Source organism: Leishmania mexicana, chromosome 28, assembly GCF_000234665.1.
Source record: "Leishmania mexicana MHOM/GT/2001/U1103 complete genome, chromosome 28".
Taxonomy (NCBI): Eukaryota; Euglenozoa; class Kinetoplastea; order Trypanosomatida; family Trypanosomatidae; genus Leishmania; species Leishmania mexicana.
This window is the reverse complement of record NC_018332.1, coordinates 474,800-488,376: the sequence shown is the minus strand read 5'-3', so window position 1 is coordinate 488,376 and position 13,577 is coordinate 474,800. Positions and strand designations below refer to the sequence as shown.

The following is a 13,577-nucleotide window of genomic DNA, read 5'->3' as shown; positions in this document are numbered from 1 at the left end:
GCGGGCGACTACTCCAGCTGGAATACCCTCACGAGCTTCATTGCCACACCGTCGTTTGCCTTCCAACACATCATTGGCAAGTTCCCATCCCTGCCGAGGGAGACAGCATTGAGGGGGGTATCCGGCGTGTTTTCCGTGACGCAGCCGGCGCCGGCCATCATGACCAACAACGTGTCCTACGCGTCATCGCGGAAGCTGATGTACCCCCACGGCACCTGCGCTAGTGCCACTCCCTTGCTAACACCAACGGCCATCACCTCCACGCAGTTCGGCAGCGATTAAGTCACGCGGCCGACACGCGAGTGTCGTTGTCCTTAGTCGTCTGCCCCGGCACTTCCAGCAGAGGTGAGCTGTTCGAGTAGTACTAGACCTTCGCACAGACCTTTTCAGCCTTCCGAGGCCACGGGGTCAAGCGGCCGAGGAGAGAGAGGGGGGGGGGGCAGAGGAGGTCGTTGCTGTCTTGACCGCAAACATCTGCTTTGCTGTTTATGGACGAGTAGTCTTCTTGATAGATGCATGTGGTGAACTCTTCCCAGTCCAGCGCGACACATGCCAACTCGCGTGTGATGATGGGGCGCATTTCTTGCGTCAGGATAGTATTCCCCTCATTGGTCGTACGCGCGCGCGCCGTCATGCTGCGCAGATAAAGGGAATGTGGCGCTCAGCCTGAAGTTTGTCCACGGCTTTTCTGTTTTTTTTTTAGGCGGAGACGTTGTGGGCAAACAACAGGAACGTGCCATGCATGTGGAACGTCGCAGTGATGGACGGCGGTGTCGTCAGCTGGACCTGATCATGTCGAGGGGAGCAGTGAGGGAGAGTCCGTTAGAAGTCCCCTCAGAGGGCGATAGAAAACGCAACCAGCCAAAGAAAGAGGCAAGCACGTGTGCGGCTGCAGACGTTCCCTGTAGTCGGTGCACGGGAGCCTTTTCGTCCCGCCTCAGTTGCCCCCTCGGAGGTTTTCGGAGGATGCGCTGGTGTGCGCGCATGCGTTGACGCAACGTTGAATGGAGTGCATGGCGATTTCACTGCTGGCTTCTCGCGTCTGATTGGAGGATGCGTGCCTGGTGAGCGGAGGCGGCCGTTTGATCCCGACGCGCGCGCGCAGCAAGATAGAGGGAGAGAGAGAGAGAGGACGAGAAGCAAGCAAAAGGATAGTGTGTAGAGGAAGCAGTGCAGCACCGTGGAAGGTTCCACCCGGCTAACGGCCACTGAAAAATGGCGCCGCTCAGCCGCTTTTTCGCATTTCCATTGTTTGCTCTCCCTCGCAGAAGAGCAGGCGGTTTGCCCTTGTACAGAGGGGCATCGATGACGAGCTCACCGAGGAGGGAGGGGAGGGAGTGGTGGTGACGGCAGATGGGTAACTGCGAAACGGAGAGCACAGTAGCCGAACCCATCTGTATCGATGCGCTCCCTTTCTTCTCTTTTTTTTTCGTTGCTTGCTCCCTTTTGATCGGCAGAAAACGAGTGGGTGGGGCGAATCTCGGAGATGAGCTGCGGTTTCCTTCGGGTGCCCCCACCCTAACCCTAAACGCGGAGACCCAAGCCACAGGAGACGTGACCGCTCCCCTCCCTCACCGCCAAACCGAAGAAGAACAACTTTGCCGAGCATGTACATTGTCGCCGAAGGGCAACGTGGCGTTCACGAGAGCGGGAGCAGGAAAAAAAATGGAGATGAGGACGAGAGACTAAGGCAAGTAACCTTCCGCCGCAGACTTTCACTTGCTAGGGACGCCGCCCTCACTCGGTGATAGGCTGGAGAAGAAACGAGAAGGGGGCGGGGATTCGTGGTGGCAGAGCCACGACACGACAAGCCTGCCTACCGTTTTGGGTTCTTTTCCTTTTGGCTCGAAGTGGCCAACAACAACAACAAAAAAGCGCGCGCGCTGTGACTGCACTCGAGCATTGTCATAGCTTTCACTCCCTTTTCCAGCATGGTCTAGATGCGCGCGTGTGCTCAGAATAGACACCCACTCGCGCCGCCTCGCCCTGCGCACCCCTCTGCCCTGTGTGAGCGATGCGACCAGAGAGCGGGGGCAAGAGCAAAGAAGCGAGCAGGCGAGGAGTGAGAAAGCGAAAGAAAGAGAGGTATAGAAAAGGCGTGACGATTGCTGACGACGTCGTGACCTGCGTATAGCCACTGCTCTCCCCCGGTGTAGTTCCAATCGGTATCAGGACAACGAAAAAAAACGAAAAAGAACGAAGGATGGCGCGCACACACACACACAATGTCGCAGCAACACGGAAGAAAACCGCGACGAGGCGAGGCGAGACGAGACGGGGGGAGGAGAGGGGACCATCGACAAAACGCTCTGCAGCGCAGACATGCACAAAGAAGGCGCCCGACATGAGAAGGGCACAAGCTGGAGCAACAGTTCCAGAAAACAGACCAGAAGGAACGCAAGGAAACGCTCAAGGCGAAGCGGCTCGAGGCCAACACGAGATGAGAGAAGACAAGGGAAAAAGAAGGATGGGAGTCGGTCGGCTCGCGAGGACACAGATACATGGAAACACGAATTGCCCCGTTTGCCTTGGACATCTTTCCGCTGTCGTCGTCTTCCCCGGTAAGAACGGATGGCGCCTGAGGGAAGGGGGAGGAAGAAACGGACGTCGCCAAAGGAGAGCAGGGCAGCCCATGCGGAGGAGACAAGGCATGAAAGTGAGATGAAACTGCCAGTGTGTACGGCGTGGGTGGAGGGAGGCGGCCGCATCGGTGCGACGTCTTCCACGAGACACACAAGAACCAGGAGGTGACCGAAATGGTTCCCACACGCAGGAAGTGGCCTTGTACAAGCACACAAGGCACAGGCAGCATTGGGTGATGGGAAGGAGAGGGGGGGGATCGGGTCGTCAGGCACAAAACAAACCACGCAGAGGGTTTTGACCTCGGTGTGCGCATGCGTGTCCATGTCGGTCGGAACACTGGCCGGAGGGAGGGAGGGGGGATTGGGCAGGGCTTGCCCACTCCTTTCGACAAGGATATGAAAAACAATGAGCCTCGGCGCCCATGTGGCATGGGGTGTTCCCCGCATCGCCACCATCGCATCTCTTGTGCGAATGCCATTTTACCTTCCCCTTGCCTTCCTCCCCTTCATGCTGTCCTTCAAAAAAAAGGGTGAGGGGGCACACGAGCACGTGCAGGTCGAAGACCTTCAGCACCGTCGCCGTGTCAGTGGGCATAGGCCGCTGGGAATCATCACTGTCACTCCTCTTGAGTGCCGCCTGCCTCCGCCGGGTCCGCGTTGCTCGCGCTGGCGTTCAGGCCTCTGCTTGCTTTGTGGCCAGCAAGCCCCTGTGAGTCACTGCGGTGTGAGCTGTGCCGTTCACTCGCTGTGAAGGCTGTCATGGAAGCGGCGCCGTCACCGTCGCGCACAGCAGGGAGCTTGTCCTCCAGCCCGTTGGAATCGTCGCCGCGAAGCACGGATGCCACCCCTGGCTTCACCAGCGGGCCAGCTAGGGCAAAGAGCTAAGCCGCGGTAGCGGCGGCAGTTTGCCCCTCATCTGCCTCATCGAGCGGTATCGGCGGTGTGCGCCTTCGAGTTCCGTCGAAGCTCTTCAGCTATGCGTGTCTTCATCCTGTCCTTGATTTCTGTGCCGTCAATATTCACCACACGCAGGTGAGGCTGTCGCTGGACGAGGCGCACGAGTCGCCGACCGGTGCGGTCGTCGAGCTTGTTCATGGAGAGATCAATGGTGTGTAGGGCCGCACCGATGCCGCTGCCCGCTGGGCCGAAGATGAGCGCGTCCAATAGCGCATTCACACCCGTCATGAAGCCGGATTTGCTCCGCAGCCCTGCGTTGCTCAGGCTGATGTACTCGAGCCCGGTGCAGTAGGGCAACAAAACCGTGAGCGCCTGGCACGCCTTGGCGGGGACGTACGTGTCTCGCGCAACAAGCATGCGCAACTGATCCGCTGCGCCTTGGCCCGCTTCACTGGGAAGTTGGTACAAAAGGTGGTCGAATGGCCGCCGCATGCCAAGGCTGACACAGCGGGACGTGTAGAGCGTGCGTAGGCTATAGCGGTCCGCCAGTGACCCACCGCTGCCAGAGGGGGACGGGGTGTCTGCGAAAAAAAAGTGATTCGGCTCCATCAAGAAGGTCGGCGCAGGATCGACGGAAGCGCTGGTGCTCGCACGCCCAGTTGACTTTGGGGATCTCACATGTGTCAGGTGGTCGCGCGCGAGCAGTGGCGCGGCTTTTTCTTGCACGTCGCCGCGACGGTGCTGCTGTACGCTGCCGTCACGACGAAAGTCCGTCGTTCGGATAGATGGCAGCAGCACCGTATGGAAGAGCCAGGCTTTTCCGTGAATGCGCGGGGGTGGCGCGGCCGCAGGAGACGCTGCGCATCTTCCCGCAGCACTCGCTCGGCGCTGAGGTGGTGCAGAGGCACGCGCCTCGTCTGCCGCTGTGTGCCGATGCGACGCGGACGTGATGGAAGCAGCGTGGCTCTTGGGCGACGCCTCGGGTGTCAGGGGCGACACGGCCTGCGCAAAAAACGACTGCTGGTGCTCCGCCATAGCACGCTGCAGCTGTGGTGAAGAGAAGCACAGCGCGGGCGTCGGGACGGAAGATGCGACCGCAGGCGTACAAAGAGCACAGAGGGGGCAACAGGGCACGGCGGTGCTCTCGTGAACTGGATCGGCCACCCTCAAAAGGCGGTGCCTACGAAGTCCAGCGATCGTGGACAGAGAGAGTGAGTGAGTGAGAGACCGGTGCGTTGACAAGTTTTGGGGGTGAGGATAGATACACTGGAGAGTCACAGAAAACGAGTCGTTGCAATGTACACGGGGCGCTTCACACGCGAAGATAAGGGCTGCCGGCGAGCGGTGGACAGTTGGCGAGCATGTCCTCCAAGGGTGCTGCACTCTGCGGGTCGGCCACACGAGTCAGTGAGGACGCAAAGTCGGAGAGGCGCCGTGCGCAAGGTCGCGGACGGTGAAGGTAGGAAAAGCATAGAGAGAGGCAGGGAAAGTCTTGCACACGCACGCCCCATCGCTTTCTCAGAGTCGTCGACGCGGAGTGCCAACAAAGATATGCTGTAGTTCGCTATGGGTCTCCACGGTTGGTTTGATTTCAAAGTAGTTGGTAACGATAATGGCTTTTACGTCTGGATACATGCGCGCTTGCTACCTCCTGCTCACCACCCGCTGACCCCCCTCCTCCCCCCTACACCGCCGAACCTCGCACACCACTGCAGCCCGACTGTGCCTGTCTCGGCGAATACATACATACAGACACCATCGACGCTCCCATTGCAAGGCGACCCCACCCAACTCTTCACAGCATACCTATATGGAGCACAACCACAGACCAGCACAACAGAGCAAGCGCGAGGCAAGGAAAAACGAGATATGCCATGTCTGTGATAACGGCTTGTGAAGGTGGATCGATAACGCAGTGCGACCTCCGCCGTTTCCCCCTCTCTTCCAGGGCAGAAGAAACCGGCTCACGTGCACAGAGGGAGCGGCATCAGCGTAGTGATGCGATTAGCGCTCGGTGGCTTTGGTGGCGGGAGCAGCCGATCAGGCGGAGTGCAATGGCGACTCGCCGGTCTCTGCCTCTCGTGTTCCGGAGGCAATGCGGCACAGGAGGCTCGTCCGGCCTCCCTCCACCTCCGGCGTGCACCCTCTCTTCCCACCTCCCATGCGTACACACGGTTGCCTACGGGGATGCTTTCGAGAACATGTTGTAGTGGTCCATCCACTCGTATGAGAACGTCGACCACGCTGCCACCGTGTCTTCCGCCACGCCGCAGAAGAGGAGGATGGCCGAAACGTTCTGCCAAAAGTACTCACGCCGCATCCAGGCTGGAATTGGCGGTGCCTCAGTGGCACCGGCAGCCTTGGCGCTCTCCGCCTGCACAAACGCCGGATGCATAAAGCGGTCTGCCCAGTTGAAACTGCCTTTTGTGTAAGTTGGCCCGCGCGCCTCCTGATCGAGGAACAGAAAGCGCGAGAGCATCGAGCTCTTCGGGGCGCTGTCGGTGTTCTTGTCGAGCTCCGCCTCGTGCTCGGACGCGAAAGCCCAGCAGAGGTTGCCAAGGCACATCGCCAGAAAGACGTACATGCCGAGTCGCACGTTGCGCTTGAACCCCTGCGCGCAGGACCAGCTGTCGTAGATGTTTACGTCGTCCACAATGGAGTGCAGGTGGTACATGCACAATATGATCCCGATGTAGTAGGGCAAGGACTGCGACGCCAGAAAGCCACCGATGAGCATGCTCGCTCCGATGGGCGCCACCATGGCATTCAGAATGTACTTGCGCTCCCCAATCCAAATAGCAGTGCTCTTGACGCCGCATTTGAGGTCGTCGAGGCGGTCCTGGTAGGCGTAGATGGTGTCGTACAAGATGGTCCATATCACGGCGCCGCAATAGATTGGCAGACACACGGCCATGTCGACACGCCCCAGCACCGCCGCGTAGCCGACGAAGATGCCCCAGTTAAAGCACAGACCCAAGAAGAGCTGTGGGGCGTAAGTGATGCGCTTCATGAAGGGGTACAACAACCATACCGGCGTGATGGCCACGCACGCCTGCAGGGCCGCCGGCGAGAGGTTGAGCGCGATCACGCCGGCCACAGAGAGGTGCAAGAGAAGGACCGCGGAGGCCTCTGTCATGGATATGGCGCCACAGGCGAGTGGGCGCTGCGCGGTGCGCTCGACCATGCGATCAAACTTGCGGTCCCACATGTCGTTTACGATGCACCCTACGCTGCGCATGAGGTAGGCGCCGAGCAAGAACTGGACGAACAAGTGAAGGGGAATGAGCGGGGCGCAGAGCGCCACCGGGTCCGCCCCTTCCCAGACAAGCGCCCGCGTCACTGCCAAAGAGGAGCCCCAGTAGCAAGGGATGACAAGGAGCTGCCAGCCAACCGGTCGGCTAAAACGAACAAGGTCGCCGTAGAGCTGCAGCTTACGCACGGCAAGCTGCAAGTGCTTTGGGAGCTTCTCTGCCTTGACGGTGTCATCGCCAAGCTTCCAGCTGCGCGACTCCTTTGCTGAGGTCGATCCGGTGCGGGACGAGGCGGGGTCTGCGCGGACAGCGTCAGGAAAGTGTGCCGTTGCAGCGCTGATCGAAGACTTCGTCCACGAGCGGGTTACTTTCGGCCAGAACGGGGTCCGTCGAAGCATGCCGAGCGCGAGGAGAGGAGGAGGGGGAGGGTGGAGGACTAGAGTGGAGGCGCACTGTTCGGAGACCTGGGTATGGGTGAGAGGCCTGAGTGCCCAGATGGTACGAAGAGCACAAAGAGGAGCGGGGTGGCAGTTGCCCGGGAGTGTATGTGAGTGGGCGGTGTCGGAGCGTCGATGATGGCGACGGAGAGGGTCAGTGCAGGGAGAATACAACATCACGTAGAACTGTGAAGGCGCACATGCAAGCGGACGCGCACCTCTGGCAGTTGATCGTGGCGCCGCACATGGTGCCCTTTTCCTTCCCTTCTCTCCGCATCTCCCTCACGCGCGGGTCTCTCGGGTGGGGAGGAGGCGTGAATCCAAATGGAGATGCCAACGAGCAGCAAGATACGCGGTGCGCTCGTAAAAAAAAAGACCAGCATCAAATTTTCTACTTCTCCATCTCCTCCGACCTCTGCATATTCTGCGGGGGATTCGTGTCAAGAATGCGAGGAGGAGAGGGCATCATACGTGCACAGTGCACGTGCAGCGTACATTTTCCGTTTTCTTTTTGTGCTCTGCTCTGCCTGACTTACGCGCCTGTGGCGGCATTGGGAGACACACCCACACCCACACACAGATATGCCAGCACGACGAGGGCACCCTTTTCCACAACAAAGAAGGAGAGAAGGGCGGAGGAAGGGAAGAGGGCAAGGGGAGTAGTGTTGCGACTCGCTCTGCCAACAAGACAGCAGCAGAGTACGTCTTCGACCCAGTCGATGAGCCCTCCCTCCCTCACACCCACTCTCACATGGTTACCATGATTGCAAGGGCATCCTCTCACGTCCTCAGTCAATTAGGATCCGCCTCCTCCCGACAGAGGAATTCTCAGTCTTCCGCTACTGTCGCGCGTCCAGCTCAAGACGGTTGTCAGTGAGGTAGAAAGGGCGGACGCAATGGTGCGAAGGGAAGTGAGTGAAAGGGCGTTGAAGCGGCAGGAGTTTCAGAAGAAGAGGTGCGGGCGTGGACGTGAAACACAATATGGGAGGGGAGGGAGAAGCGTCGGTGGCACCGAAACCACAAGAAACACATCAAGACGCCTAGGCGTTAGCTTATCATGACTTTAAACGTGAAACGGAACAAAACGAAAAGCAAGACCCACACACATACACTCACACACACAACAGCGGGGCACAACATACAAACAGCACCTGTTTCCCTCCACGCACACGAGCTCGCTCGTCCACCACTTTCCGCATTTTTTTTCACCGCTCCCCCTTCCCCAATTGTGCTTACGAGCAAAAACGACAACAAGCGATCACGCCACATCGTCAGCGTTGGGCACCGGTGCTGAACAAGGCGTGGGCAGCAGGGGTGGGTGGGGTATACCTTGCGCGGTGTCGTATTTTTTTTTGATATGTATATCTTCAGCGCCTCTGCCTCGACCTCTTCGGCGGCGGCGGTGGCGGAGAGGCAGCTTCATCGGCGTCCCCCTCACTGTCGTTGCTGTCGCTGCTATCAATGTCGTGATATGCGCCGTTTTCACGTGTGCGCTTACGCGCAGCACTTGCGCGGCCGAAGAGGCCCTCCTCTTCTCCGCCGTCCTCGTCGTTGTCGTCGTCGTCGCTATAGAGCTCGCCGCGTGCCGCTTTGAGAAGACGGCTGATGGAGCCGGTGCTCTCGGCATCGCTGCCGTCATCCGCATCATCGTCCGAGTTGGCTGGGCGAGGTCCGCCGTTGGCAGTCTTTATGCCGCTCTCGTCAACAGTCGATTTGTGCGATACGCGGCCCTGCCGCTGCAGGCGTCGCAGCCGCCGCATTTTCTTGGCACGCTCGAGGTCGTCGGCCTTGTTGGCTTGCACGCGCGTCTGCAGCTTTGTCGTGAAGTCCGCGTCGTCGCTGCTACTGTCAAAGTCTTTGTTGTCTTCCTCGCGGTGCCGCAACACGGCCTGTTTGAGCAGGCCGGCGACGGTGGTCTCATCTTCCGCATCCGCATCGTCGTCGCTGGGAGACGAGTGTGCCGCGCTACCTTTCGCCCCGCTTCTGCCACCATTCCCCATGGCGTTGACCCCTTCATCGGGCTCGTCGTCGTCGTCGTGGAAGATGATGCGCTGGTTGAGTCCCAAGTCGCGCACGCGAATGTCTGCATTTTCAATCAATTTCCGACGCTTGTTCTTTGAGAGGCCCGCGAGGCGCTCCTCCAGGGTCAGGTGCAATGAGTTTGAGTCCGCTACGACAGTGCCAGCCTTGACGGAGACAGATGCTCCACTACTGGAGGCGCCAGCAGGCTCCCTCTTCACAAGAAAGTCGTCATCGTCACTGCCCGCGTCACCCGAAGAGCCATCGCCCCTACTCGAGCCATCACCGGGCAGGGCACCCTTCTTGTTGGCGAACCGCTGCTTCTGCTCCATGACACGGTACATGTCCGTTGCTTGTAGGTGCTTCTCCTTCCGTGTCAGGGTGCTGCCGGCCTTGTCAGCGCCACCACCGCCCCTCTGCGCGATGAAGTTGACGACGTCCCACGGCAAATTCTTGGCGCTGCGTTGCAGGTTCTGCAGCTCTGACATGTCCGGCACAACGGGCAAGCCGAGCGACTTCGCAAACGCCTCCACCTCGATGGAGGCCACCTCGAAGACATTTTTGTTGGAGGCAAAGTAAACGGAGCGCAGGTACGCTATGAAGGCCTTCTGCGCTTCGTACTTCAGACCCTGCACCACGAGCGCAACGAATATCTCGTGCGAGGAGGTGAGGTAGTCGGGCTTGATGGCGATTTCCCGCAGCGGGACATGCTTGTGATGCAGGTAGCTCAGCATCGGCGTTTCACGCGGGGTGAGGAAGAGCAGGCTCACCCCACGCGCCCCAGCACGCGCCGTGCGACCGGCGCGGTGGATGTAGGTCTGCGCGCTGTCCGGGCAGTCGTACTGCACGACCCAGTGCACGAGTGGAAAATCGAGCCCACGCGAGGCGACGTCGGTGCAGAAGAGCACTGCCGACTTGCAGCGGCAGAAGGTCAGGAACACCTCCTCGCGACGGAACTGCTTCATCTTGCTGGTCAGGCACATGGAGGGGATGCGCATCTTCTTGAGGATCTTGGAGAACGCAAGGTGCATGAACTTTACCTGGTTGCAGGTGCTCACAAAGACGACGATCTTGTCGTTCGGGTGGCGCTTCAGAAACATCAGCAGCGCATCCAGCTTCTTGTGCAGCTCAACAACAACAAAATTCTGGCACAACGTCATCGGCGTCGGGGCGGCAGTGATGGCCTGCATGGAGACATAACGCGGGTTCTTGAGGGACATCTGGGCAAGCATCTGCACATCCGTCGTCTGAGTAGCCGAGAAGAGGAGCGACTGCCGTTGTGGGGGCAGGTACGCGAGAATGCTGGTGATAGCCTCACGGAAGCCCATGTCGAGCAGCCGGTCCGCCTCGTCCATGCAGAAGAGCTGCATGTTGTCAAGGACAAGCTCCGCGTCATCCTGGAGGTGGTGAAGGATGCGGCCTGGGGTGCCGACGATGATGCTGATGGCGTGCAGCCGCTTGCGCTCCTCCTGCACATCGCGCCCGCCGGTGAGGAGTGCCGCCGAAAGGACGTGCTTGTAGCCTACGAGTTGCATCACCTTGAAGATCTGAAGCGCCAGCTCCCGCGTGGGACTCAGAAGCAGTGCCCCAACCCCCATGTCTGATGACCAGTGCTCGCGATAAAGACACTCAAGAACCGGGATGACGAAGCAGAGGGTCTTGCCAGAGCCCGTCTTGGCCGCGCCGAGGACATCGAAGCCGGCGAGGGCCAGGTGAAGCGAGCCTTTCTGGATGGGTGTGAGTATGGTGTAATGGCCGCGCTCCAGCCCCATTTGGGTGCGCTGCGAGATGGGCAGCTCCGTGAACTTGGAGTACTGGTGCTCCGTGGACGTGTTCGCCTCGTTCGACTCGGCGATGTCCTCCAATTCGCGACGCATATCGGCGCAGCGCAGCTGCAGCTTGTCAATCTCTTCGCGGCTTTCTTTGGAGCGCTCCTGGCGCTCCTGCCAGCGCTGCTGTTTTGCCCGCATCTTGGCGCGGCGCATGTCCTCGGCGTCGTCGCGAGCCTCGCGCATCGTCCGTCTTCCACTCATAGGGCCTGCTTATATTGGCGGTTTGCGGTTATCCCTGAACGGGCTAGAGGGCGGGGGGGAGGCGCGGCAGCGAGGGGGGGGGAGAGTGTCGTGATGACACCACGTACAAAAAAAAGTCCCACAAGTGTGAGGGGCACAAGAATGCATACGGTGAGAGTGTGATAACAGATCCATGGAGGGGGGGGGGGGCAGAAGAGGCAGAGACAGTGGGCAGTAGGGCAGGACAAGTGCAGGCCAGCAAAAAGGAGTGTGCGGGAGAGTTGTCGAGGCACCGCAGAGAGGCCACTCGCTCTGTAAAGTCACGAGACACACCGTGGGAGGAGTGTTGACCCTCACATCATCCTCCGCGTCGATCGTTTACAAATTCCCGCCCTTCCCCCCAACAACGCTGTGGTGGGCAGACGGCGCTACAAAACCCACTCCGATCGGGCGAAGCGTGGACAAGGCAGAACGTCCGCTTCCGCACGCGAGGCGGTAAACTCGGGCACGCTAGGATGTGTTCGCCTCCACTTTCCTACCCCGTGCGTGTTAGGCCCCCTTTTTTTGCTTGGTCGTTCGTGACCTCGTCGCGATTCGTGTTCCATTCCCGCTGAGGAAACCGGCAGAAGGCGGCACGAGAGCGCGCGAGCAGCAGTGAAACAGAGGACGAAACCAAGAGAGACCGCGGCGGCAGCATCGTCACGTGGCGACCAACAACGACAGAAAAAACGTGGGCGTCGCCCGTCACCAAGCTGTCCACATAGGAATTCGAAAGTGAGGCGCGCATACTGTACATCATCGAGCCCCCATCGAGGACATGGGAGGAGAGAAAGTGCAAGCAGATTCCCATACACACACAGCGAGGCTATCCTGTCCGCAACGAACACCGGCCATCGCTCTCACGCGCTTGTGCGCCACGCCGTTAATAGAGTCGATAGGAGACGGCGATGTCCTTCCGCTCGGCAGAATCCTTCCCCGGCGAGGCGGCCCTCTCGGTCGACTCTCGCAGGTCTTTCTTCAGCTGCGAAATCCGCGACTGGATTTTGTCCTGCCGAAACCGCGGAAGATGAACACGGATGGTGTTGAGGGGTGTTTGAGTGTCTCCGTATCCCTTATCCTTGAACATCCACTTGGCCACCGTCTCGGCGAGCAGCAGGTTGTGCACGAACCCCTCGCTGCCGATGCTGCCGCACGTCGGGCAGCGGTACAAACGCGGTGCAATCTCGAGGCACTCAACGCAGGGGAGGCAGAAGGAGTGACCACAGGGCCAGAGGATCACGGGCTTCTCGTAGAGCATGCCACAAACGGGGCACGTCAAGGTGGTCTCGAGCAGATCGGCAATATCGTTCAAGTCCTCGACCATGCCTTCCAGGAGGCGCAGGTGACCGCGAAAGACGCCCTCGCGGCTGCCCAGCTCCTGCAACCAGTGCAGCTGCTGAACAATGTAGTCGGTCTGGATGCTGTTTTGAATCCCAATGTTGCGGTACCGAGGACCTCGCGCCAGTTCCTCCTCGAAGGTTTTACCCACCGCGGTGTCGCCGAGCTCGCGTAGCTGACGCCACGGCCAGTAGCGCTGCAGCATGTTGATGCGCTGAACATAACCGCGATGAATCTGCACCGCGTTCTCCTTGACCTGGTTCTCCAGCGTCTTGATCTCTTCCAGAAGACGCGCGCGTGTGCTCTGAAGCACCTCACTCTTGAGCACGATCATCTGCTTCATCTGGGTTGACATGAACGTCAGCCTCTTGATGGTCCGCTGCGTTGCCACAATCTCGCGCTTCAGCTCCTCCTTCTCCTGATGGGCTCGACGCAGCTGGAAGGGCAGGAGGGCGCCACGGCCGGCGTTCTCCATCCGCTTCTCCATGCGGTCGAGCTTCCGGCGCAGGACGCGGAGTGAGCTTTCTAGCTGATCTGCGAGAAGCTGCAGCCGCTTCGACTGCATCAACTGCTCCGTGTCTGGAATGACGATGTCATCGGCGTCACTGCTCTCGTGGCCCGTTGTCTTGTGCACACCTCCCGTGCGTGGGCGAACGCCTGCAGACCTTTCTGTATGTGCCTGTATGCCTTGCTTGTGTGTGGAAGGCGACATTCGCCGCAAGGCGTCGGGTATCCTGTCCATGTCCACGGGAAGCTTCGTGTCTTTCACAGAGAGAGCAGACGAGGAGGAGTTTCGAGAAATCCAGCAAGTGTGCGCCTAGGTGCCGAGCATGGGCAGGTAATCTGGAGGCGCAGAGAGGTAAAAGCGTGCGACCCAGCTGTCGCCAAGACGGATCCTGGATAGCTCCGGGTGGGTGTAGGTGAAGCCTTACACAGTTACAGTGTGTGGCTCTCGCAGACGTTTGCATTGGTAGTTCCTTGATACGTGCCTCAACGGAGCAG

General features: G+C 59.6%; 4 protein-coding genes across 4 annotated transcripts; all 4 read right to left on the bottom strand.

The window, feature by feature from the left end:
- Positions 1-3,503: 3,503 nt before the first annotated feature.
- LMXM_28_1330 (conserved hypothetical protein) lies at positions 3,504-4,514 on the bottom strand (the record flags this gene model as incomplete). Its single annotated transcript, XM_003876925.1, has 1 exon — positions 3,504-4,514. The coding sequence occupies one exon, from the start codon at positions 4,512-4,514 to the stop codon at positions 3,504-3,506; it is 1,011 nt and encodes a 336-aa protein (XP_003876974.1).
- Positions 4,515-5,658: 1,144 nt separating this feature from the next.
- LMXM_28_1320 (putative prenyltransferase) lies at positions 5,659-7,128 on the bottom strand (the record flags this gene model as incomplete). Its single annotated transcript, XM_003876924.1, has 1 exon — positions 5,659-7,128. The coding sequence occupies one exon, from the start codon at positions 7,126-7,128 to the stop codon at positions 5,659-5,661; it is 1,470 nt and encodes a 489-aa protein (XP_003876973.1).
- A 1,406-nt stretch (positions 7,129-8,534) lies between these two features.
- On the bottom strand, positions 8,535-11,219 carry LMXM_28_1310 (putative ATP-dependent RNA helicase; the record flags this gene model as incomplete). Its single annotated transcript, XM_003876923.1, has 1 exon — positions 8,535-11,219. The coding sequence occupies one exon, from the start codon at positions 11,217-11,219 to the stop codon at positions 8,535-8,537; it is 2,685 nt and encodes an 894-aa protein (XP_003876972.1).
- A 901-nt stretch (positions 11,220-12,120) lies between these two features.
- On the bottom strand, positions 12,121-13,317 carry LMXM_28_1300 (conserved hypothetical protein; the record flags this gene model as incomplete). Its single annotated transcript, XM_003876922.1, has 1 exon — positions 12,121-13,317. One exon carries the CDS (start codon positions 13,315-13,317, stop codon positions 12,121-12,123), a length of 1,197 nt encoding a protein of 398 aa, XP_003876971.1.
- Between the last annotated feature and the right edge of the window lie 260 nt (positions 13,318-13,577).